Source organism: Podarcis pityusensis, assembly GCF_964106645.2.
Source record: "Podarcis pityusensis genome assembly, chromosome: 1".
NCBI classification, from domain to species: Eukaryota; Metazoa; Chordata; class Lepidosauria; order Squamata; family Lacertidae; genus Podarcis; species Podarcis pityusensis.
The window spans coordinates 3980661-4007532 of record NC_138028.1 but is presented as its reverse complement, the minus strand read 5'-3'; the positions used below and the strand labels follow the sequence as shown (position 1 = coordinate 4007532).

At 50.2% G+C, this 26872-nt stretch overlaps 1 protein-coding gene across 6 annotated transcripts in view; it reads left to right on the top strand.

Moving 5' to 3' along the window:
- The first annotated feature begins 1299 nt into the window (after window positions 1–1299).
- Window positions 1300–26872, top strand: part of TRIM9 (tripartite motif containing 9) — an 85303-nt gene continuing 59730 nt past the window's right edge. For all 6 annotated transcript variants that reach the window (XM_081021750.1, XM_081021746.1, XM_081021749.1 and 3 more), the window contains exon 1: window positions 1300–2315. In XM_081021750.1, the coding sequence (XP_080877876.1) occupies window positions 1479–2315 (837 nt within the window). In that variant the 5' untranslated portion in view covers window positions 1300–1478. The remainder of the gene's footprint in view (window positions 2316–26872) is intronic.

Sequence of the window (26872 nt, the reverse complement as noted above, 5' to 3'; positions counted from 1 at the left end):
TGAGCCTGAAGGGTCCTCACCTGTGCTGGATCCTCAGGTGCAGGCACCAGCTGAGTCTGCTCTGGCTCCTGAGGTGATGGAGGACCCATTGCCTACAGGTGCTCCACTCTCAGCCCCGTCAGAGGAAGCTGAGGTTGCCTCTGGGTCTGGTAACCCTCCAGCCTCTCCTGAGCTGCAGAGGCTCAGGGCAGAGAGGAGGAGGGAACTAAGTTCCTGCTCGCCTCCAGGCCAGGAGAAAAGGGTTTATACCTTGGCCTTTTCTATTCCTGAAGATGTCCCACGTGGGTATGGATTGGCGGGCACCAGCTTGGCTGCAGGAGTTGCCGGAAGGAAGTTTAACAATTAATCTCTCTTCCCAGGGAACTCTGGGGATTGTTACCTCTGGGAGGTGAATAGAGGAGGAGAGAGGGGAGAGGGGAATTCTGTGGCTCAAGCAGAAATCCACTGCTCTAGTGGAACAGCTGTGTTGGATACCACACAGACCCATCACAGACCACACAGACAAAAATGACTCCTAAGAGACACCAGGGAAGTCTTCTCCCAGTCCAGGATTAAATTGTGGACTTTTGCTACCACAAGAGGAGGTGATGCATGGATGGCCCTAAAACAGGTGTTTCCCAGATGTTATTGGACTCCAGCTGCCAACATTCTAAGCCAGCACGATCAATGGTCAGAGGGTGGTGACCTCTGCAGTCCAATAGCATCTGAAGTACTTCGGGGGCCCCATCCCTGCCCTCTGTGTTCAGAGGCAAATGGTCTTCAGATATTAACTGCGAGTGGCGCGGGACTGGGTGGAGGAGAAGAGATTAAACAGGGAGAGGGGCAATCGCCTTCCCGCCTGATTTACAAGCTTCCCAGACGCATCTGGCCAAGATGCTGCGCTAAACGGGGATCCAACCCGCCACGTTCAGCCCCCCCCCCCCCGCAATCCCATTTACAGGTCTCCCAGTCCCAACTGGGCTGCGGTTCCCCCAGCCAACCCGTGATCCCCTTGTACTGGGCGACGGCGTCCTCCTGGGTCCTGGGTGAAGCACCCCAGGGTGTCGTGGGAGTGCGGGTGGGCGCCTAAGCCGCATCCAACGCTCCGGAGAGGACGTGCGCTTCCTTTTCCGCAGCAGGAGCGGCGCCTCTCCTCTGCTGCGGCCGCCCCCTCCTCGGCGAGGGCAGGGGGGCAGGAGGAGGAGCTCCTCTCCGGGGGCGGCTTCCCTGGGCCAATGGAGGCCGGGCACGGGGCTCGAGCTGGCCAATGGCGAGCGTGGGGGGGCCCCCGAGAAGTGGAGGGGCGGCTGCGGCAGCCAGGCGCTCGCAGAGGCTGGCGGCGCGCAGGCAGAGCAAGGCTGGCCGTCGGCGCAGCAGCTGCAGCAGGCGCTGTCCGCCGTCCCTGGTGCTGAAAGCTCCGCGGTGCTGAAAGCGCCTCCGCTCGCTCGCTGCTGCTGCTGCCGGTGGCCGTCGAGGGGCAGCGGCGGCTGCTGTGCTCCATGGACGAGATGGAAGAGGAGCTCAAGTGCCCGGTGTGCGGCTCCTTCTACCGGGAGCCGCTGATCCTGCCCTGCTCGCACAACCTGTGCCAGGCGTGCGCCCGCAACATCCTGGTGCAGACGCCCGAGGCGGACTCGCCGCAGAGCCGTCGCGCCTCGGGCTCCGGCGGCTCGGCCTCCGATTATGACTACCTGGACCTAGACAAGATGAGCCTGTACAGCGAGGCGGACAGCGGCTACGGCTCGTACGGCGGCTTCGCCAGCGCGCCCACCACGCCGTGCCAGAAGTCTCCCAACGGCGTGCGCGTCTTCCCGCCGACCGTGCCGCCCGCCGCGCACCTGCCGCCGGCCTCGGCCGCTTCTCTGGCGCCGGTGCCGCGCAACTCCTGCCTGACGTGCCCGCAGTGCCACCGCAGCTTGATCCTGGACGAGCGGGGCCTGCGCGGCTTCCCCAAGAACCGCGTCCTGGAGGGCGTCATCGACCGCTACCAGCAGAGCAAGGCGGCCGCCCTGCGCTGCCAGCTGTGCGAGAAGGCGCCCAAGGAGGCCACCGTCATGTGCGAGCAGTGCGACGTCTTTTACTGCGACCCCTGCCGCCTGCGCTGCCACCCGCCGCGGGGGCCGCTAGCCAAGCACCGCCTGTTGCCCCCTGCCCAGGGCCGGGTCAGCCGGAGGCTCAGCCCGCGCAAGATCTCCACCTGCACCGACCACGAGCTGGAGAACCACAGCATGTACTGCGTCCAGTGCAAGGTGCCCGTCTGCTACCAGTGCCTGGAGGAGGGCAAGCACTCCAGCCACGAGGTCAAGGCCCTGGGTGCCATGTGGAAGCTCCACAAGGTCAGCCCCCCGGAGTGTGTCTATGGACGGGCGGGAGGGGGAAAGACCTTTTATTTGTTTGCTTATTGCATTTATATATTACCTTTTCCTCCAAGGAGCTCATGGTTCTCCCCACTCCACATTTCAACCCACAACAATTCCGTGCGAGGTAGGGTAGGCTGAGAGACAGTGGCTGGCCCAAGGTCACCCATGGAGATTCAAGGGGGGATTTGAACCCTGGTCTCCCAAGCCCTAGTTCAAAACTCTAACCACTATACTATAGGGCTGGCATGCAGTAACCTGAAGGCAGCTCCTGGTCCATTCTCGGGGGGGGGGGGCTTCTTCCCATCTCTCCTATCCATCCATTCTTTTCATTTCTCTTCTCTTCTCTCTCCATCTCTTTCTCTCTCTCTTATCTACCTCTTCACTTGGTTCTGTTTAAAGGTCTTCAGTCTCCAACTCTCCCTCTCCTTCCCCCCCTTTCTCTTTCTCTCTCTCCGCCTTCCTCAACTTGGTGCCCCCCCCACCAGTTGTTACCTGACTACAACTCCAGAGCCCCTACCATGGCTCACTGGGGCTGATGGGAGTTGTAGTCCCAAGCAGCTGGTGGGCACTAGCTGGGCAGTCAGCTTTGAAGAGTTCCCTTCTTCTCTTTCCATCTCTTGACTCCCTTCATTGCCCCACTTCGTCTTTTTCTGCAGGGTCCCTCCTTAGGGTTCATCCACACCATCCCTCAATGTGGATAGCAAGCTTCCTGTCCTTCCATTAATTTTAATTTGCCCATAGGACGCTCTCCTCTAAATCACTGCCTCCCCACACTTTCCTCTAGCTCCGTACGGATTTTCTCATACCCTCTCATTTTTAGAGCATGCCTGGTATGTGAAAATCCAGACTGAGGGAGAAGGAACGTTTGTGGAGGCAGTGATTTGCAAGAGAACGTCATACGGGTAATGGAGAATCAATAGATGTACATCCATATTAAATGGCAGTATGGACGAGCGAACACTCTCATCCTTCCTTCCTTCCTTCCTTCCCTCCCTCCCTCCCTCCCTCCCCTTTCCTCTCATCAGCCAGCTTCCTCCCTACCTGACTAATCAATCCCACCCCCCATCTCCCTCCCCCGCCTTTAATGATTCAGTCTCAGCTCCATGTAAACAACCTTCTTCCCAGTCTTCGCTCCTCGGTGGGCTTCCAGGAGTCCCTTTCCAGACCCCCCCCCAGCTGCTGCCCCTCCTGTCTGTCAGCCAATCCAGCTGCTGCTTGGGGTGTCTCTCACCCTGATTTCGAAGCACAGAACTGCTGGGGCTCCATTGCCTCTTTTCCCGTGGCTCTTGCCACCCCCACCCCCATTTTCTTGGCTGCTGTTCAAGTGTTTGCACCAAGCTGCCTGCAGTGCAAAGCAACACAGTCCTGGGGGTGGGGGGTGGGGGCACTGGGGGTGGATGAATTTAACATTGACAGATGAGTGGGTGTGGGGGGTGGTCAGGAGCAGGGATGGAATAGACTTTGTTATGCTGCAGTCCTCGACTGTCCTTATATCACCCCTGGGACTGCCCAGGCTTCCATTGCCTTTGCCCCACATCCAGGCGACGTTCCCCGCAGGAACCTCCACAAGCTATTCTTCCAAACGCACCTCTCGTTTTTCAGGGAGGCTGCAAAGGGCAGGACCAGATATCTAGAGCCAGGGGTGGTGGGCAGGGTGCTGGGATCAATCCTGGCTCAGTGCAGCTGCTTTGGGTCTCTCAGCTGCATTTCTGTGTTGCCATATGCGCAGGAATGTGTTGTGTTTATTTTGTTAAGAGGGGGAAACGCTTTGCCTATGCCTGTCAGAGGTGATAATGTTTTCAGCCCTGTTCCTTCACTGACGACAGAGCTGGCATTGAGAAAAAAAAAGAATTATTGGTTCAAATGAAGGGTCTGTGGAAAAAGGGGCTTTAAGCCAGTGACAGATCTCAAGAGCATCAGAGGAGATTTCAGAGGCTGCTTTCTGGAGGATTAGATTTCTCTCCTGAATGCTGACCAGCCTCTCTGCAAAATATTTCAGATGACACTTGATGTTGCTTGATGCAGCCTTTGCCAACCTAGTGCTCTCCTGATGCTCTCGGACTGCAACTCTCATCGGCTCCAGCTGGCACGAATGCAATGGGAGTTATAGTTTGACAACATCTGGAAGACTCCAGGTTGGCTGGCTGAATAAATATGGAGCAGCAACTGCAGTGGTGGGTGGGAAGAATGAGATGAGGGGTACGGTTTTAGTCTCCCACCAAATCCACCCATTCTACGTCCCATTCCACCCACCCACCCACTGGCTACCCATGTCTAGCTGTCACAGGGGATCTGGCTGCAGGATAGTGACCCTGCCTCTGAGGTAACTAGGGCAGAGAAGCGACTCTGATGTGGCTAGATATCCCCTCCTCCCCCACGTACCCTGATGGAATACGTAAGCCGGGCATCAGCGCATGGATGCACATCGGCATAATTGAGTCCCCTCTCACACACACACCCGATCACCCTCGCTGAGCTGTCTGGGCAGGGAGCCAGGATGTGGCATGTTCAGTATGGTGTGTGGGAAGAAGCCACCTAGTGACACATTTATCCCTGAAGAGGGTTTGGCGGTGGTGATTTTTTGCTTTTTGCAAATGTCGCACCCGGACTGTGAAGTCCATGTTCCAATGCGCAAACCAGAAGCATCTGCCTCTGTTGGAGATGAAGTGCATGTACACCCATCACCGTCGGTTGAAACTCCAGCTACGATTCTGCCTGGTGTAGCCAGAACCAGCAGTGTGTGCAAAATTACGGCTAAGTGTTGCATCGTGAGCAAGGAGACCCTGTTTCCTCTCTGCTCATCCATGAAATGCAAAGTGCCCTCAGGGTCACAAATGTGGGGCTAATCACACTGCTTCGTTCTCCTCCGGGTTTTTGCATGGATTGCTGAAACAATGTATGTGGTATGCTATGACTTAACAGCAGCCAAAGCTTTAGAATCATAGAATCATAGAATCCTAGAGTTGGAAGAGACCACAAGGGCCATCGAGTCCAACCCCCTGCCAAGCAGGAAACACCATCAGAGCACTCCTGACATATGGTTGTCAAGCCTCTGCTTAAAGACCTCCAAAGAAGGAGACTCCACCACACTCCTTGGCAGCAAATGCCACTGTCGAACAGCTCTTACTGTCAGGAAGTTCTTCCTAATGTTTAGGTGGAATCTTCTTTCTTGTAGTTTGGATCCATTGCTCCGTGTCCGCTTCTCTGGAGCAGCAGAAAACAACCTTTCTCCCTCCTCTATGTGACATCCTTTTATATATTTGAACATGGCTATCATATCACCCCTTAACCTCCTCTTCTCCAGGCTAAACATGCCCAGCTCCCTTAGCCGTTCCTCATAAGGCATCGTTTCCAGGCCTTTGACCATTTTGGTTGCCCCCCTCTGGACACGTTCCAGTTTGTCAGTGTCCTTCTTGAACTGTGGTGCCCAGAACTGGACACAGTACTCCAGGTGAGGTACTTTTGAGAGCCAGTGTGGTGTAGTGGTTAAGAGCGGTAGTCACGTAATCTGGGTAACCGGGTTCGTGTCTCCGCTCCTCCACAGGCAGCTGCTGGGTGACCTTGGGCTAGTCACACTTCTTTGAAGTCTCTCAGCCCCACTCACCTCACAGAGTGTTTGTTGTGGGGGAGGAAGGGAAAGGAGCGTGTTAGCCGCTTTGAGACTCCTGAAGGGGAGTGAAAGGCGGGATATCAAATCCAAACTCTTCTTCTTCTTCTTTTAGCTTCAGGTCTCATAGTCAACACAGTGGTACCTTGGGCTAAGTACTTAATTTGTTCCGGAGGTCCGTTCTTAACCTGAAACGGTTCTTAACCTGAAGCACCACTTTAGCTAATGGGGCCTCCCGCTGCCGCCGCACAATTTCTGTTCTCATCCTGAAGCAAAGTTCTTAACTCGAGGTAATATTTCTGGGTTAGCGGAGTCTGTAACCTGAAGCGTCTGTAACCTGAAGTGTCTGTAACCCGAGGTACCACTGTAATGAATTTAGCGCTGCTCAAGGTGCCGTGTGAGATGTGGCAATGGGACATTTCTCCTCAAGCCACATGAACCAGGAATACACAAAATGTCAATTTTTGCGGTGGGAGCATTTGGAAACAAGGGTGCCCTACAGCGAAGGCACTAGCCTTGCCTTCTGCAACCTGGTGCACCCCAAGTGTTTTGGACTACAACTCCCATCAGGTAATTATTGGTCGGGGGGGTGCAGACCAGGGTTGGCCATAGACAGAGGGGAGGTATTGGAGTCAGAGCCAGTGATGGGCAGAACTGGACAGGTCACCCCATTTATCTCTTTCAGCCACCCACTTCTCTCTCCCCCCCTCTCTTTCCCACTTTAAGATTTAAGATAAATTTATTGTCATTGTCCGTATATACACAGTATACACAACAACGAAAATCAAACACCCACCCAAAGACCGGGTTCACATACACATTTGCACGTATCTCCAACACTCTCATCCTATTCAGACATAATCTATAAAAACATATCATACTCCAGAATGTAACATAACCTATTAAAGGCATAACATAACCTAAAAACCTGTCTCATTCCTTCCTACTCCCTGCTTGCTATTTCTTGCAACTGGCCCTGAGATCATTATTTAGTGCAATCAGAGCTCTTGGATAGAAACTATTCAGAAGCCGTGTGGTTCGTGTTTTCATTGTCCTATATCTTCTGCCCGAAGGCAACAGTTCAAAGAAGTTGTGAGCAGGATGGGTGGGATCTCTCAGGATATTGTGTGACTTCTTCAAAGTGCGAGACGTGAAGATCTCATCCAGGGTTGGTAGTTGGAGCCCAATAACATTCTGGGCAATTTTAATTATTCTCTGTAAAGCTTTTTTATCCGTTTCAGAGCTGCTCCCATACCACGATAATATACTATAGGTTAAGACACTCTCGATGGTACTGTGATAATAGGACAGAAGTAGGTGCTGAGATAGATTCAGTCCCCTGAGCATTCTCAGGAAATACAACCTCCCCTGCACCTTCCTCACAACCATATTAATATTTGCAGTCCATGAGAGGTCCTCAGAGATGTAAATGCCCAGGTATTTAAAACTACTAACCCTCTCCACCTCCTCGCCATTTATGTGCAATGGTAAAAATACACTTTTCTTTCTCCTAAAGTCAATTATGAGTTCTTTGGTTTTTTTGGTGTTAAGCATAAGATTGTTTTCTTTACACCATTGAATTAACCCCTGTACTTCTTTCCTATAAGCAGTCTCATCGTTCTCACTAATGAGCCCCACCACTGCTGTATCATCCGCAAATTTGATGATTGTGTTGGACTTATACAGTGGGGTGCAATCAAATGTGTACAGGGAATAGAGAAAGGGACTTAGCACACATCCCTGAGGGGCTCCTGTGCTTAATACTAGAGTAGAAGAATAGTAAGGGCCCATTCTCACTGTCTGCGGCCTATCAGTCAGGAAATTCCTTACCCACAGACAGATCTTCTGATGTATACCCAAATTGGTCATTTTAAGAAATAACCTGTCTGGCAGAATTGTATTGAAGGCAGAACTGTAGTCCACAAACAACAGCCTTACGTAGGTTCCCTGTCGTTCTAGATGACTCAGTACAGTATGGACAGCGATGGAAATAGACAGCGATGGACAGCGATGGAAATAGCATCATCAGTAGATCTATTTCTTCTGTATGCAAACTGGAACGGGTCTAGAGTGGATGGAAGACCAGCCTTAATATGATCTAGCACCAATCTCTCAAAACATTTCATAACGACAGATGTTAAGGCTATTGGTCTATAGTCATTGAGAGATACCACTTCTTTTCTCTCTTTCTCCCACATTCTCCCTTCTTTTCCAACCTTCCTTTCTCTCTCTTTTCTGTCACCACCACCCCATCATAGAATCATAGAATTCTAGAATTGGAAGGGGCCTTGAGGGTCATCTAGTCCAACCCTCTGCATTGCTGGAATCTCAACTAAAACATCCATGACAGATGGCCACACAAACTCTGCTTTAAAACCTCCAAGGAAGGAGAGTGCACCACCTTCTAAAGGAGTGCATTCCAGAAGGTTCTTTCTCATGTTTAGTTGGAATCCATGTCACTTAAATCCATGGGTTCGAGTCCTACCCTCCGGAGCAGGAGAAAACAAGCTTGCTCCTCCTTCCATGGGACAGCCCTTCAGATATTTGAAGATGCCCATTACATCTCCTCTCAGTGTCCTCTTCTCCAAGTTAAGAACCCCCAACTCCCTCAACTGTTCCTCATAAGGCTTGGTTTCCAGACCCTTGATCATCTTTGTTGCATGCATTACAGCTTATCTGTTAGATGGATTTAGATGAGTAGGCGAGGATATTTTATTTATTAATTATCCATCCTCTTTCTCTCGCATGTGAGAATGCTATTATTATTATTATTATTATTATTATTATTATTATTAATCAGTACATGGATACACAGTGTTTTCACCCCACGGGCTAGGGAACAGTGGCTGGCCCAAGGCCATCTCATGAGTTTCAGGACCTCTGATCCCAGGTCCCCTCAGCCCTCGCCCAATAATTCCACTTCAGCAAAGTGACATCGCTGCACCAAAGTCAACTTGCCTGGCCCAGTTCTGTTAAGAGGAATGCATTTAAAATCAGCCTTCTGAAATACGTTTTAATTCATCATTGTAATGAATTCTAATGATCTTCCGAGACATACTGAATTGCCTCGTTTTCGAGACCGTAATTCATAGATATCGACAGGTGAACAGCCAAGTAACTGCTATTAGACAAAATGTGGCGGTGGTTTCCTTTTTGCAGGGAAGGGGGTTTAGGGTTGGCCCTGCTATTAGATTGATTAAGGCAACTTCCTCAGGCAGCATTGACTCAGGAGTAGCAGCAGCAGTTTCTGGCTGTTCCTTCTGGGTCCCCAGCTAGTCTCTGCTGTTTCCACATGGCCACTCCTGCCCCACTTAAAAATCTGACCTGCTGCCTCAGGCATGGTGGGGAATGTCACCAGTGTGGAAGTAAGATGTAATTCTATATGTGGAATTAGGGGATGGTCAAATTTTCTTCTGCCTCAGGTGGCAAAATGCCTTGGACTGGCCGTGGATGGCATCAAACAAAACTTCCTGGAGAACTCTTTGGAGAAAGACACAGGGCCTGGGACTTCACCTGCTTTTCGTAACCAAGCAAAAGTTGTCCATGTGGGAATGTTGAGGATAGTAAAGTAAAGGTAAAAGGACCCCTAACCATTAGGTTCAGTCGTGACCGACTCTGGGGTTGCGGCGCTCATCTCGCTTTACTGGCCGAGGGAGCCGGCGTACAGCTTCCGGGTCATGTGGCCAGCATGATGAAGCCGCTTCTGGCGAACCAGAGCAGCGCACGGAAACGCCGTTTACCTTCCCGCTGGAGCGGTACCTATTTATTCACTTGTACTTTGACGTGCTTTCGAACTGCTAGGTTGGCAGGAGCAGGGACCGAGCAACGGGACCTCACCCCATTGCGGGGATTCGAACCGCCGACCTTCTGACTGGCAAGTCCTAGGCTCTGTGGTTTAACCCACAGCGCCACCCGCGTCCCGTTGAGGATAGTAGGAGAGGATATATTGATTAAATATTATCCTTCCTCACTCACGCTAGTGAGTCATGTAGCACATTCCCTTGTACATTGCGGTAAGCTAGTGGATGGATTCGTGAGAATCATTTGAGTTAAGCAACCCAGATTGGATTGTTCCTGGTAAATCCCCTTTGGTTCCCTCTTAAAAACCATAGTGACATGACAGTCTTCCTTTAAAATTAATGCTAAGGTTTACTTACATTCAGTTCACAGTATGGTCCTGAAGGCAGACTTTATCTTGTAGTTACGGTTACAGAGAAAAGTGTGGGTTCATCTTCTGTGAGGGATGAGCCCTTGTGCTGCTGGCTGAGAGCCAGCAGACAGCAGACAGCAAAATGGAGAGAAGGGATCAATAGAGAGCAGCATAAGTGGAAGATGGCTGTGTGACTAGCCCCTTTATAGGGTCTGCTAGGGTCATGCCCATCTACCTGGTCACACGCAGGGGGAGGATACTCTAGACCAGGAAGTCCCCTCTGGGCAAACAGGAAAGGTTGTATTTGACTGCTTCAGTGATGTTACATCGCAAAAGGTCAAAAGGTACCATGGGGCCAAGCTGCCACTGCCACTTCATATATTTCACCCAGTGCTTGGTTACAACTGACTTTGCCCTCATAGAGGATGGGGTCCTTTGATGACTGGGAGCAGTGAAGGTCATATTTCTGAGCAAGGAACCCCCCCCCCCATCTTGTACCCAAGACTTTAATGGAGGGGGTTCAGAAAAGCAGGTCAGAGTGAATTTTTGTAAGATACAGTGGTAACTCGGTTTAAGAACAGCCCTGTTTACGAACTCCCTGTTTACGAACTCTGCAAAACCGGAAGTAGTGTTCCGGTTAGTGAACTTTACCTTGGTCTACGAACAGAAGCCGAATGGTGGAAGGGTACTGGCGGTGGGAGGCCTCATTGGGGAATGTACGTTTCCGAGCACAATTCAAAGTGTTGGTGCTGACCTTGAAAGCCCTAAACGGCCTCGGCCCAGTAGACCTGAAGGAGCGTCTCCACTCCCATCATTCTGCTCAGATACTGAGGTCCAGTGCCAAGGGCCTTCCATCCAGTTGGGAGGCCGGTATTATTGTCTCCTTTAAAAACAAATCTAAATTTCAGATAGGGTCCTGTAGAAATTGCTGAGCTATTTGGACCAATGGTCTGACTCAGTGTAAGAGATCATGAACACTGGTAACCAGTGTAGATCTTCAAATGGAGGAGAAATGTGACCATTGCAGTGGGTCCTTGCTGGCAACTTCGCCACCATATTTAATCCTGACAATAATAGCTTTAGAAGGTAGGCTAGTATCCTTGTCTCTATATTTTAGATAGGGTGGGACAGGGGCTAGATGAAGAGCCCCCTACAACAGGGGGCAGCAAACTTTTTCAGCAGGGGGCTGATCCACTGTCCCTCAGACCTTGTGGGGGACCGGACTATATTTTGGAAAAATAATAATGAATGAATTCCTATGCCCCACAAATAACCCAGAGATTCATTTTAAATAAAAGGACACATTCTACTCATGTAAAAACACACTGATTCCCGGACAGTCCATGGGCCGCGTTTAGAAGGCGATTGGGCCAGATCCAGCCCCCGGGCCTTAGGTTGCCTGCCCCTGTCCTAGAAGGTTCATGCTCTGTGCACCCTGGGACTGTGAGTGTGGCTGGCTTTAAGCCAGGAAAATCTGCTCAAGCCACTATTGCAGCACCTTCAGTTTGGCAGCTCTCAGCGCACAAGAAAGTAGACCACGCAGGGCATCAAGCAAAGATTGCCAGGGGGATTGCTCAGCAGTCGAGGAAGTGTGAAAGGAAATGTTGGCGCCTAAGCTTTGCACGTTGCTTGTTGCAAAGGAACCGCACTCCAGGAAATTATTTCGCTTCCTTTTCTGGTTGCCTCACCTCCCAAAGGATCTTGTAGAGTTGGAAAAAGGCTTGCAAGATGGAGATGGAGATGGAGATGGAGATGGAGATGATGGAGAAACTCCACTCTGAGAAAAGGTTGCAGCATTTTTTGGGACCTTTCAGTTTAGAGAAAAGGAGTAGAAGTTCTACTCCCTCTTTAACTGCATTAGAAGTCCTGGATTTAGAGATCCCACTAGACAAGAGTTTCAAAAAGCATGGGGGAAATGCAGAGAATACTTCACAAAACAGTGCCCTAAAATACATACCCGGACTTGTTTCGATTAATGTCTGCAGGAAACTTTGTTGATATTTAAGTTATAATTAGAAAAATCTTAATAATTATTCATAAAGGAAACAGCTTATAAGCAGTAAATAAGGAGGGCAGATACAGGATAAAGGAAGTCTTTTATTTGGTTGTTTGTATTGTTGTATGTTATGTTTATTGTATTTCTGTACTGGGGGTTGGGGGAGGTTTACGTTACGTTGTAAATAAAATTTCCAATAAAAATTAAAAAATAATAATCGAAGTCCTGGATTGGGGGGGGGGGGGAACTGGCATAGAAACAACAACAATTTTTTTTTAAAAAAAATAAGAGACAGCAAACATGCACTCCCACAATTCAGAGGGGGGAGTGGCAGTGGCAGCACCCCACAGCTGCCAATCAGGTGTGAGGCTGGTTCCTTTGGCATGCCTTTGGCTCTGTGGACTTCCTGTGCTTTGTGCGTCCTCCTGGCAAGGATGGAGGGGGAAATGGATACTGTTTGCATTTTAATGAGAAACAATCCAATGTGCACTTTTCAAAACGATACCCAAACTGAAATCCAGTCTCCCCTTCAAAATTCACGCTTCTCTGAATTTTGCAATGCAGTTCTACAACCAAGCAATACATACAAAAATGTATATATGGCAGGAAAAGTCACCAACAGGCCCCAGGGTGGGTGACAGCAATTTAAAATTGGGAAGTAAAAGCAGTTAAAACAAATTACAGTCACAGAAATAGGGTGAAAACAAGAGGTTGGATGCATTCTTTTAGAGGAAATTGCATGCAAAAATATGCATATTAGTCAAAACTTCACACCAAGATGTGTTTATCAGGGGGACATCTGCATTAAAATACTGATGAACTTGTCAGGTGATGGTGATGGTTGCTCGAGAGCAAACAGGCAAGACTTCGACCTGTCTTTTCCAAGCATTATTCTTAGTGCAAACTATTTACAGTGAAGAGCGTTGCAAGTTCATGTCTGGCTCAGTCGCTAGCAGAATCTGGGAGTGGTTGGTCTTTGTACCTCCCCCAGCATAACAATCGCATGACCCCCAGCCTTCTCCTCCCCTCTCTGCGCCGAAACCTACTGCGCAGAGTGGGTGCTGGCAAAGGGGTACTTCCCTCCCCTCCGCTTTGCTCAGGCTCAGTGTTGAGGCTCTCCCTAGCATCTCCTGGTCCCTGCACCTCCTCCCCATTGGAGGCGGGGCTTTCCTCCTTGCCAGAGGAGGAACTGCTTTGCAAGATCTTCGGAGGTTCCCTATAACACAACTGCCCTTCCGCCTCTGAGCTGATGTCAGTTCCCTGACAGAACTTTTATAGGGTTCTTTTTTAAATTGCAAATTGTTGCAGAAATGTGGAGAAATGAATTTAAATCAGCTTCATCCAACCCTAACTCAAGGAATGGTTGAGGGAGTTGGGGATGTTTAGCCTAGAGAAGAGAAGACTGAGAGGCGATTTGAGAGCCGTCTTCAAATATCTGAAGGGCTATCACACTAGAAGATGGAGCAATATTGTTTTCTCCTGCTCTGGAGGGTAGGACCCCAGCCAATGGATTCAAATGTCAAGAAAGGAAATCCTTATTAAACATGTGGAAGACCTTTCTGACGGCAAGAGCCATTCGACAGTGGAATGGACTTCTTTGGACTGTGGTGAACTCTCCTTCACTGGAGGTTTTTAAACAGAGCTTCCTTAGCTGTGATTCCTGCATTGCAGTGGTTGGACTCTGTTGTTGTTGTTGTTTAGTCATTTAGTCGTGTCCAACTCTTCGTGATCCCCTGGACCAGAGCACACCAGGCACTCCTGTCTTCCACTGCCTCCCGCAGTTTGGTCAGACTCATGCTGGTAGCTTCGAGAACATTGTCCAACCATCTCGTCCTCTGTTGTCCCCTTCTCCCTTTTCAAGGGAGTCTTCTCTTCTCATGAGGTGGCCAAAGTATTGGAGCCTCAGCTTCAGGATCTGTCCTTCCAGTGAGCACTCAGGGCTGATTTCCTTCAGAATGGAGAGGTTGGATCTTCTTGCAGTCCATGGGACTCTCCAGAGTCTCCTCCAGCACCAGGATTCAAAAGCATCAATTCTTTGGCGATCAGCCTTCTTGATGGTCCAGCTCTCACTTCCATACATCACGACTGGGAAAACCATAGCTTTAACTATACGGACCTTTGTTGGCAAGGTGATGTCTCTGCTTTTTAAGATGCTGTCTAGGTTTGTCATTGATCCTTCATGGATCACTGCCCCTTCATGGATCACTGCCTTGCCGTGGTGAAGGGGCTTGAATAACTCAGAGAAGCTATGAGCTATGCCATGCAGGGCCACCCAAGATGGACAGGTCATAGTGGAGAGTTTTGACCAAACGTGAACCACCTGGAGGAGGAACCGGCAAGCCACTCCAGTATCCCTGCCAAGAAAACACCATGGACAAAGACACCAGGTTGGACTCTACAATTCCATTATTCTTAGCAGCCATGGAGTTTTCTAGAGCATCTCCTTGACTTCACAGGTGGTTGTGGGATCAGGGGAATGAAGAAGGACCTTCATTGCAGCTTTCTTCGCCACTGCATTTCTGCCATCTCCTGCTCCCTCCCTCGCTTTCCTCTTTCTCCCTCTCCGCTTCTCAACAAGCGCAGCCCTCCTGAGCTCAGGAGGCAGAAAAGAGCCTGCCTGACAAGACACAAACTGCTCTGCCAGCTCTCCAGTGTCATCCAGGCCGCCTCAGGGCAAAAGGGCGCTGGGTGCAACACGGCTTGCCACGCATGAGCTTCTTCTCCCAGCGGCCTCCTCAGCCAAGCTGTCAAAATATTTACCCAACATGGGACGCAGCCTGAAAGAAACCTTGCTCCCCTCTCCCTTGCCTGGGAAGGTGATTTTTGCCTGCGGTCAGATCTCAGTTCTGTGAAGCATCCTTGCAAGAACAGAAAGGAGAGGTGGCAAAGCACAGAACAGAAAGGAGAGGTGATGGGCGACTTCAGCAACAGGCGAGGGGGCTGCTGATCTTGGCTTGTGCAATCTTTCACGTCCTGTGGGTGCCTTTGGATACCTACCTTTGCAGTCTGCAGCGGTAAACCCCAGATACAAGTTTAATGCCTCCATGACAATGAGGCCTCCAACACCGGTGAATCCCAATTCTTCTCAAATTCTTATTTCCACACTTCGATACAGGTTGCGTTCATGGGATTTTGTTGCCTTCCTCTCTTAAATCACTAGAGATTTGGGGCCTGGGAGGTGGAGTGATGCTAGAGGAGGTAATTTGTAGCAATTAGCACCTGGCTACAGTCATTCCAAGGACAGGGACGTGGTTGGCGCTGTGGGTTAAACCATAGAGCCTAGGACTTGCCGATCAGAAGATCGGCGGTTCGAATCCCCGCGATGGGGTGAGCTCCCGTTGCTCGGTCCCTGCTCCTGCCCACCTAGCTGTCTGAAAGCACACCAGTGCAAGTAGATAAATAGGTACCGCTCCAGTGGGAAGGTAAACGGCGTTTCTGTGCGCTGCTCTGGTTTGCCAGAAGCGGCTTAGTCATGCTGGCCACATGACCCGGAAGCTGTATGCCGGCTCCCTCGGCCAATAAAGCAAGATGAGTGCCACAACCCCAGAGTCTGTCACGACTGGACCTAATGGTCAGGGGTCCCTTTACCTTTACAGTCATTCCACAAGCAATTGATGGGTCATGGCTGTCATCTTGTGACGTGTGGCAATGAAGGCAGCCAGAGCAATTGGTGTCAATGCAGAAACGCTGCATCAACAATGGCACACGTTTCCGCTATCAAGAAGGTGGCACGTCCATGGCTTGCAGTGAGCAGAGCCCACCTACTCTGCTCTGCACTTTCTATAATGTCCCAAGTGGTGGGGGAGGGCAGGGCAGAGGGGATTCCAGCCCCGCAGTGCAAGTTAAACCAAGCGGTAATGTGGGGGGGGGGAACGTGGTGGTGAGGTCAGCGTGGTGCAAACACAGCAGCGGTGCAATCCGGTGCACCCAACCTTGCTACCACTTTGCCCCTCCCAGTCTACCTCCCAGTTAAGAGTGATGCAACCAAGCAAAGCTCAGGGGCCACGGCCAGCCCACCGCATGGTTGGCTAACGCTAGTCACCGGCCAAATAGTTGACCTAAACTTCAGCCGTTTCATGAAAGGAGCCGTATTATGCAAAACACGCCCCGGAGAAATGGAATGGCTCAGGTTGGGTCACTGTCCAGAAAAGGACTTAATGGCATGAGGGAGACGACCATGGGGCCCTGGTGGTGTTGCAGCTGGAGGCCAAGAGAGCATCTTTGGCTAAGCAGATGTTGCTTCTTTGATGCATGTAGTCAAAGAGAGAGAGGTGGCTGCCCTGCCCTGCGCTTTTGTCGTTACCTGCACAGGTGAGGCCACGCCCACCTCTAGTCACATGCAGAGGAAGTCTGTCCCAGCCCAGAAGGAAACAGGAAGTTTACCTGCTGGCTGGACAAACATTCCTCCCCATGTGTAAAGATGTTCGCTCTAGGGATGTTGTACTTGACTGCTCTTGTGTTTCACATCCCACAAAGACCATCCAAACGCTTGTTTGAAACCTCCAACAAAGAAAAGTCCCCAACCTCTTACTGTCAGAAAGTTCTTCCTGATGTTGAGTCCAAATCTCCTTTCTTGCAACTTGAAGCCATTGGTTCAAGTCCTATCCAGAGCAGGAGAAAACAAGATTGCTCCATCTTCCATGTGGCAGCCCTTTAGATATTTGAAGAAGGCTGTTGTATCTCTCCTCAGTGTCCTCTTTTCCAGGCTAAACATACCCAGCTCCTTCAACCTTTCCTCATAAGGCTTGGTTTCCAGACTGTGGATCATCTTGGTCCCCTTCCTCTGCACACCTTCCAGTTTGTCAACATCCTTCTTAAATTGTGGTGCCCAGAACTGGACACAGGACTCCAGAGTCATCTTATGCAGTCAACATTTCACCAGCTTCTCCACAAGAATATTATGGGGGGACTTTGTCAAAAGCCCTGACTATTGGTCATGTTACCTGGGGATGATGGCAGTTGGAGTCCCAATATCAGGGAGAGTGACATGGGTTCACCACCCCTATTATAGAGATTCCCGTGAGCCTAGAATCTATTTAAAGCAAGGCTGCTCTTGAGATGGAAGACCAAACCTGTAGGGAAACCCAAAAGTCACCAAATCTAGCAGCCGCCCTCACTGAGACATCTGCCAAACAAATTACTGACAGATGAAACAAGGCATTAATTTCTCAGATTTACAAGGGCATGCATGAAGTCTTTCCTTGTGAGGAGTCCCCATTGTGCGCCTGGAAGGGAAGGATGTAAACAGAACCATGCGCTACATCAAAAAATGTTTCAAACTGCTGAAGGAAAACCACCAGCCATTTGTCACCCATGGGAAATTGCATTGTTCAACACTGGGAGTTTGCGCCTTGTGAGAAATCATGCTCAGAGACAAAACTTGGGGAGATTCTTCCCAAAATATGCATATACATATGCTTCACAGGTAGAAGCTTCAGGGTTCAATCCCGTGTATCTCCGAATCAGGATCTGAGCCCAGGAGCCCTCTTGCCTTTCTGTGCATTCCAGCAACTGGTATTCAGAAACATTGCAAAGCCATCCTAGATAGTAACCCTCAGTAAATCTCTCCTCCATGAATTTGTCTAATCCTCTTTTAAAGCCATTCATATTGGTGGACATCCCTGCCTCCTGTGGCAGGGAGTTCCATAGTTCAACAATGTGCTGTGGGAAGAGATACTTCTTTGTATCTTTCCTGAATCTCCCAACATGAAGGGCTCTTTCACACTTCCCTTTGTCCCACAATTTCATCTGTTCATCCCTAGGCATGGGTCTGAGAGATCTTTCTTTTGTCCTCCCACTTTTCCCAGTGTTGGTGCTGACCTTTAAAGCCCTAAATGGCCTGAGCCCAGTATACCTGAAGGAGCGTCTCCACCCCCATCATTCTGCCCAGACACTGAGGTCCAGCTCTGAGGGCCTTCTGGCGGTTCCCTCCCTGCGAGAAGCCAAGTTACAGAGAACCAGGCAGAGGGCCTTCTTGGTGGTGGCACCTGCCCTGTGGAACGCCCTCCCCTCAGATGAAACAAAATTTAAAAAATCCTTCCAGTAGCATCTTGGAGACCAATTGAGTTTGTTATTGGTATGAGTTTTCATGTGTGCATGCAATGGGAGGAATTTTTTTATTTTGTTTCGACTACGGCAGACCAACACGGCTACCTACCTCCCCTCAGAGTCTGTCTAGTCTAGTCTAGTCTTAGGCGAAAGGGGTCAGGAATGCTGTTCAAAGATACTGAATCTACCAACTGTTTCTCTCTTGATGTTTCCTCTTCTAACAGTTCCTCACCCAGTATTTCCCAGCTTCTCCCTTCTAGACCATGTCCCTCTGCAAACAACTGTTCTAAATCAATACTATCCTCCTGCCTTTGGGGAAGTTCAGGAGAAGGGGACGGGGCTCCCACCATTGCATTCCATTCCTCTGGGCCCATAACCAAAAATGTAGGAATCTCCGCTACGACCGAGCTACTCCTCTGGTCGAGTCCTCTGGAATCGCCTCCGATGATGATTTACAACCTTAGCCTCTGATAAGGCTCCAGAGTAACGCAGAATATCCAGCAGCAGGGAAGGAGCTGAGAAATATGAGCTACATTGCAAAGACCCTTTTATTTCTAACTACGCCGACAGAAAAGCAACATAAATGCTCTCTCTGTGAAAGCAGAGAGCAACTGGAAAAACAAAGGAACAGGAAACCAGTAACGTCACATCCATCTTCCGTGAGACTTCCAACAGCCTGGAATCTCTGGAACGCAAAACAGAGTCTTGTGACTCCAAGCACTGAACAGTGGCATAAACAGAAACCAACACATTCCTCCTCGGTCCCTGACAGCCTGTGAATACCGTATTTTTCGCTCTGTAAGACATACTTTTTCCCCTTCAAAAATTAAGGGGAAATGTGTGTGCGTCTTATGGAGCGAATGCAGGCTCCTTGGCTTCAGCGATAGCAACGCGAAGCCTCCGAAGCGCAGAGGGAAAGCTGAAGCCGCCTGAAGCCCCCGGAGCACAGCACGAACTCCCGCTGCGCTCCGGGGGCTTCAGGCAGCTATCCGCAAGCCTTTGGAGTGCAGCAGGAGTTCCCACTGCACTCTGAAGGCTTGCGGATAGCCGCCTGAAGCCTGGAGAGTGAGAGGGGTCGGTGCACACCGATCCCTCTTGCTCTCCAGGCTTTGCTTTGCTTTGCTGGAGAGGCGCTGCACAGTTTTCCCTCTCTGCGCAGCGCCCCTTCAGCGAAGCGGGAGGAGAAATGGAAGGGGCTCTGTTTCTCCTGCCGCTTCACTGAATGGGTGCTGAGCAGAGAGGGGGGAGAATTATTTTTTTTCCTGTTCTCCCCCTCCTATGGTCCGGTGCATCCTATAGAGCGAAAAATACGGTACTTCCTATACCATCTTCTCCTTCCCTATCCCCAGCTTGCCTCCCAGTCCCGGCCACACCCCTTGCCAGGATCCTATTCCACCGCTTCCTCCTTCTCCCCGTCGTCCTGCCAGTTCATGACAGCAAGGCAGGGTGGTGTAGTGGTTAGAGAGTCAGCCTAGGACCCGGGGGAAAACAGGGTTCAAATCCCCACTTGGCCATGAATCTCATTGGGTGGCCCAACTTACCTCACCAGGTTGTTGTGGGGATAAGCTGGGGGCGGGGGGAAGAACCATATAATCCGCCTTGAGCTCCCTGGAGACCTGGAGAAAAAGATAGGATATAAACGCAATAAAAACCAAAGGCAGAAATGAACAGGTAGGAGATGTACCATCACATCCCAAAACACAAAAATTGAGACTGTGGGTTTTTATTCTCTTTCAAGTGTGGAAAGAGCATCGCTCATACGGAGGAGAAATCAATACCCTCCTCTGTGGAACAAATTAAAATGCCCTGTTCATCGTCATCCACCCTCTGCTTCCCATTCGAATCCAGAGTCAGGGTCCTTTAGCTGCTTCTGTATTTGGCTAATCCTTCTCTGTCTGCTTTCTCTCTCTTTCTCTCTGCCTCTTCTTTCCCTTACTCCTCTCTCTGCTCCCCCCTCTCCCTTCACTCCCTCCCCAGAGGTGCCTTCCTTCGCTCTGCTCCAGTAATCTCATTTCTCCCCGAAGCAACACTTTGGCTTTCCAACCACAAAAGATGGCCTGCTAATTACAATCTGGGCGGCCTCCTCCAGAACCGAAAGACACACACACACACACACACACACACACACACACACACAGTCCTTCCTACTCCAAGGTCATCTGAGCACAAGCCTTCTTTTGCAGAAGCTGCCAGCCCCACTACCCCACCCCCCAGAGTGCTGGAATCCTTAATGGGTTGCAAAAGGCCAAAAGGAGGAGGGTTGGGCGGCTTAGACAGATCCCCTGTGCAATTTCCACAAATCAAGCATCCCAGCAAGCCGTAAGCCCACCCAGCCCTTGCCTTCTCTGGAGCAGCTGTCTGAAAGAACCTCTGATAATCCTCCAGCAGGCTGAGCCATTGAGCGAAAGCCTCTTGGGATGAATGGGGAAGGGATTGCAAATGTTACAGGGGTTGACGTCATGCCTGGTGTGCAATCTCCAGGAAATAATGTACTTTTCTCTCCCTCCCCCCCCCCCGTACATTGTGGAGGCATCCTGGCCTTCAGCCTTCCCATTACTTATTTAATTCCGCCGGGGAGTTTCCTGGCTGTGGATTCGAGAGGCTTTCTGGTGTCGAACATAAGAATGTAACATGAGCTTTAGCCCATCTAGTCCAACATCCTGTTCTCCCCCCCACAATTTTTATTAAATTTTCTGTTTTACCATTTAAAATACTCATTTTTACATCCTTAAGATACCAGTGACTTCCCTTCTTCTCTTTCCGTGGTTCATTTTACAAAACATAAATCCCTGCATATTTTATATAAACTAGACCAGGCATGTCCAACAGGTAGATCATGATCTACTGGTAGATCACTGGACGTCTGTGGTAGATCATCTTTGCCCTGCACCCCAAAAAAGGGAGTAGATCACTGCCACTTTTTAACTCTGTGAGTAGATCGCAGTCTCGTGGGAGTTGGCCACCCCAAACTAGACCATTCAGTATTCCATTATTACATCCATCAAAACTTATAAACACTGCTGAATTTATCTTAATGCTGCCCATGTTTTCAAATGAACGTAATTTTCCTCCATATATTCAACAAACATTTTCCAGTCTTCTTTAAACGTATGTTCTTTTTGCTGTCTTAGTCTATATGCTAGGTCTGCAAGCTGTGCATAGCCCATCAATTTAAGTTGCCATTCTGTTCTTAGGTAAAGGTAAAGGGACCCCTGACCATCACATCCAGTCGTGGCCGACTCTGGTGTTGCGGCGCTCATCTCGCTTTATTAGCCGAGGGAGCCGGTGTACAGCTTCCAGGTCATGTGGCCAGTAGGACTAAGCCGCTTCTGGCGAACCAGAGCAGCGCACGGAAACACCGTTTACCTTCCCGCCCGAGCGGTACCTATTTATCTACTTGCACTTTGACGTGCGCTTTTGAACTGCTAGGTTGGCAGGAGCAGGGGCCGAGCAACGGGAGCTCACCCTGTCGCAGGGATTCAAACCGCCTACCTTCTGATCGGCAAGTCCTAGGCCTTGTGGTTTAACCCACAGCGCCACCCACGTCCCTTATTCTGTTCTTACAGTGGTCAAAAATGCCTGTGGGAAACCTGCTAGCAGGACCCCAGTATTCTCCCCTCTCATGGTCTCTCATGGTATGCCTTTGTAGTTTAAGTGTGTGAATAGTTCCTTTTATCTGTCCTGAATCTTCAAACATCCAGTGTTGTTGGACGTCCACAAGTTTGAGTGTTGGATCCTTGCACAGGTGTGTGGCCTCACCTGTACGGTCTTTTTCTGGAAGCAACACATGACTTGGATTTAGCCCCAAAATGAGCATGATAAGGAGCTCCTTGAAAGTGCATCTGGTTTGACAGTTGCCAGGTGAACCTTGACACTCTTGTTTACATGTTAGGAACATGAGTGGCTGTCTCATACTGAGTTAGAGCACCGGTCCATCTAGCTCAGCATGGTCACAAAGCCCATTGGAAAGAGTGGTTGGAAGGGGAGAAGGTGTAGGGAATGGAGACGTGGACCCCGGGGAGAAACTCATCAGGCTGGGACCTGTCAACTCAGATCCTGGAGAGTGGCAGAGTGGACCATCAGGCAGAAATCCACATTGGGCATCAGGCATGAGAAAAACCAAACACAACAAATGCTCTTTCTGGTAAATTCCAGCCTGGAGCTTATAGGCTAGGGCATGGGTAGGCAAACTAAGGCCCAGGGGCCGGATCTGGCCCAATCGCCTTCTAAATCAGCCTGTTTTTACATGAGTAGAATGTGTGCTTTTATTTAAAATGCATCTCTGGGTTATTTGTGGGTGTCAGGGAACTGACATCGGAGCTAGAGGCGGAGGGAAGGCTCTCAAATGATGCTGGAGAAGGGCCCAGCAGGGAGAGAGGCAGCTCCGCAGATGGGGAAGCTAATCAACGCAACACCAGGGGAAAAGAGGGGCTGATGGGGGAATCGGCGAGAGGGCTCCAGGACTCTTCACCGGACACCAGCGGGGAGAGCACGGGTCCTCCGCTACCCACGCCCACCCTGCGCAGAAGACTTCCGCGCAGAGAGAGTAGGAGGAGACTGGGTGTCAAACAACTTTTATGTTGGAAAAGATTTAAGAAACGCCCACTGACGGATTCTGCTAGCGACTGAGGCAGCCACGAAGTGAAGGGCTGCCCAGACTGAAAGGTTTAGCAAGGCAACAAAGCCTGGAGAGGCGGCAACTTACGCACGAGCAACCCATACGCATTACAGTGGGGCATAGGAATTTGTTCATTTCCACCCCCAAAATATAGTCCGGCCCCCCACAAGGTCTGAGGGACAGTGGCCCGGCCCCCTGCTGAAAAAGTTTGCTGACCCCTGGGCTAGGGGATCCTTCCAGTGTGTCTTTTGTAGCATGTCCTGGACACAATAATAGTGGATCAGTGGTGGTGTGCTGGTCCCGTGGGTTACCCGAGAGGCGAGGTCCAAGTCCGGTCCGTGATCAAAGGTACAATGTGGAGGCAGTCCGTAGTAGCTGAAGCTGGGTGCAGGGCAGGGAGTCGGGTGAAGTCAGGAACAGGCATGCAAGCAGGGAGCCAGGGCAGGTCAGGAGCTCAGGCAGGAAAGCAGGACAGGGCCCAGGCAGGAACTAGCAACCAACAATGTTCCTCCTGCAACTTGGGACTGGGGCTGGCCAACTTTTATCTTCCCCGAGGCATAGGGTGGCCCCAATCCTCAGGTGACTCGCCTCTCCTAGCCTGGAGGCAAGCACTCCTCCTGCGGGAACTTAGTTCCCTCCGCCTCTCTGCCCTGAGCCTCTGCAGCTCAGGAGAGGCTGGAGGGTTACCGGACCCAGAGGCAACCTCAGCTTCCCCTGACGGGGCTGAGAGTGGAGCACCTGCAGGCAATGGGTCCTCCATCACCTCAGGAGCCAGAGCAGACTCAGCTGGGGCCTGCACCTGAGGATCCAGCACAGGTGAGGACCCTTCAGGCTCATGCCCCAGCCCCGGCTCAGCTGGTTCCGGAGGCGGGGAATCCTGTGCAGGCTGGGATTCCTCAGGTTCAGCATCTGAGTCCAAATCCCAGGCCATCACAGGTGGATTTATACCAGACCATCCACACATTGTTCTGTTTTTTCGGTTGGTCTGTGAGGATCTTCCAAAGCTATTCCATCACCACCATCTGTAGGGACTGTCTAGAGCTATAGGATTTCAGTGGGGATTTATGGGTTTTTGTAGATTATTTGGAAATGAAGCTGTATGCCCATCCTGAAACTTCTGCAGGCACAAACATGATTTAAAGCAGGATCGCCTATAACCACCCAGATATAACCGTGAGCGCAAATAATCAGGAATGGATGATAAGCGGTATGCCTGGAGAGTCACTTAGTCACAAGGAAGAGGGCGTAGCTTTGCATCCTAAATCTTGAGCATAAATAAGAGTCATAGAATCATAGAATTGTACAGTTGGAAGGGACTCCAATGACATCTATTTGACTCAGTTCTATGATTTTATGATCTAGTTCCTGCGATGCAGGAATCACAACTAAAGAATCCCTGATGGACGGCCATCCAGCCTCTACCTTGTTTCAGGAAGTTTTTTATGTTTCACGTTTTAGTATCTTTTGATATATGCTGTGAGCCACCCAGAGTGGCTAGGGAAACCCAGCCAGATAGGTGGGGTGTAAAGGTAAAGGTAAAGGTAAAGGTAAAGGACCCCTGACAGTTAAGTCCAGTTGTGGACGACTCTGGGGTTGCACGCTCATCTCGCTCTAAAGGCCGAAGGAGCTGGCGTTTGTCCACAGACAGCTTCCAGGTCATGTGGCCAGCTCTGGCGAACCAGAGCAGCGCACGGAAACACCGTTTACCTTCCTGCCAGAGCAGTACCTATTTATCTACTTGCACTGGTGTGCTTTCGAACTTCTAGGTGGGCAGGAGCAGGGACCGAACAACGGGAGCTCACCCTGTCATGGGGATTCAAACCGCTGACCTTCTGATCGGCAAGCCTTAGTAGGCTCTGTGGTTTAGACCACAGCACCACCCGCCACCCTGGTGGGGTATAAATAATAAAATTAACAACAACAACAACAACAATAATTGAAAAACCTCGGATGAAGGAGAGTCCACCACCTTCTGAAGGAGTTTTTTCCGCTTTGAACAGTTCTTGTTGTCAGAAAGCTCTTCCTAATGTTTAGCTGAAATCTCCTTTCTCGTCATTTGAATCCATTGGTTTGCATCCTGTGCTTTTCGGTGGAGCAGAAAACAAGCTTGCTCCATCTCCCCTTCAGATATTTGAAGATGCCTATCATATCTCCTCTTAGTCTCCTCTTCTCCACGCTAAGCCAAACTCCCTCAGCCGTTCCTCATAACTTGGTTTCCAGACCCTTTCTCATTTGGCTGCCCTCCTCTCACACCTTCCAGCTTGTCAACACCCTCTTTAAATTGTGGTATGCAGAATTAGAAACAGTATTCCAGGTGTGGCCTGACCAAAGCAGAATAGAATGGGATTATTACTTCCTTTGATCTGGACACGAGACCTCTGCTGATGCAGCCTAGAACATCATTAGCTAAATAGGACTTTACATTTGCTGAGAACGCCCTCTCTCTTTCTGAAATCTAAATGGCAGAGTGGTGTCACCTGTATCTCGTTTGTGTATTTCTTGATTGTGTCTAGTTTCGTATTCCTTGGAAAATCTTCACCCTGAAGCTTCTTGGCAGTGCCCCCACCCTGTGTTTTTCCATGCTACTTGAGAGAGGGGGGAACTGAGTGGGAGCAGGGCTGATGAGTGGCGTCATTTTAATTAGAGAACCCTCCGTTGATTAGCTCTCCATCTTAATGATCTTGCTGCTATAAATTACCCAGAAAAGAATTGACAAAGGATTGCATTAGGTTCCCCCCCGCCCTTTAGAGAGGCAACTGTAAGGTCGTTTTCCACTTCGTTAAGCCTGGGTGCCCTTCCCCCTTCTCATCCCTGATCTATCCTAGGACACCAGCTCCTTTTCCAAGATTGAAGTTGTGGGAGAGGAGAAAAGCGCTTTAACCTAGACAAATTTCCGGTCACTGCACACTGGTGATCTTTGTTCTTCCTCCAAAATCTGTTAATGCAAGAGGAAAAGAGACGGGGTGTGCAGAAAACTCTATCAGGACATAAGAATGTAAGATTTAGCGTAAATAGTAAGCTGCTTTGTGTAGAGCCAGAGCATTGGTCCCGCTAGCTCAGTATGTCTACACGGACGGGCAGGTTCTCTTCAAGTCCTACCTGAAGGAGCGTCTCCACCCCCATCATTCTACCCAGACACTGAGGTCCAGTGCTGAGGGCCTTCTGGCAGTTCCCTTGCTGCGAGCAGCCAAGTTACAGGGAACCAGGGCCTTCTCGGTGGTGGTGCCCGCCTTGGGAAGGTAAACGGCGTTTCCGTGTGCTGCTCTGGTTCACCAGAAGCGGCTTAGTCATGCTGGCCACATGACCCGGAAGCTGTACGCCAGCTCCCTCGGCCAATAAAGCGAGATGAGCGCCGCAACCCCAGAGTCGGCCACGACTGGACCTAATGGTCAGGGGTCCCTTTACCTTTTCCCCAACTCTCTGATTCTATAGAACAAGGCAGGTTCTTATGTTCCAATGTTCCAGGAACCTTCTGCATACAAAGCAGACGCTTCCCCACCAAGCTTTTCCCTTCCCCTTGCTTTTGTGCTACCATCCATTTGCCTCTGAATTCCTGGCATAAATCTTCCAGTGGTTCCTTGTCACTGAAAAAGCCTCCCTGTCTGCATTGATGCACCAGCCGTGCAGTGAATTCAGGGCACCCTATTTACATAATGTGGAAGCAATTGATTGCAAGGAGGTGATGAGTAATTGTCTCAACAGCCCGGGCTCCATTTACTGTTTCCTCGCCTGCCGCTACAGCAATCAAACTGCCGCCTGATGGAGCTTTTTCCACTGAGAGCATGCAAAAGATCAGGAAGGAAATTCTTCCTCCAGTGCCTTTGCCTTCTGCTTCCCAGGAAACTCCACAAATGGCCTGCCCTGGAAAGGGGCTGGGTCAGGGGTGGTGGTGTAGCAGGAACCCTTTTAAAAACCAGAGGCCTCTGGCTGCGATTGCATCTGTCCCTGGGGCCAAAAATGCACCTTTGCCCTGAATCACAGAGCACATGACTAACAGGAGCTGTCAAGAAGAATATTGACCATCAAGAAGGATGCTGTCCCTTTAAGAATCAGAGAAGGAAGAAGCGCTGGTCCACAGAGCTAGGAAAAGATAAGGAATAATTGATGACTCCTG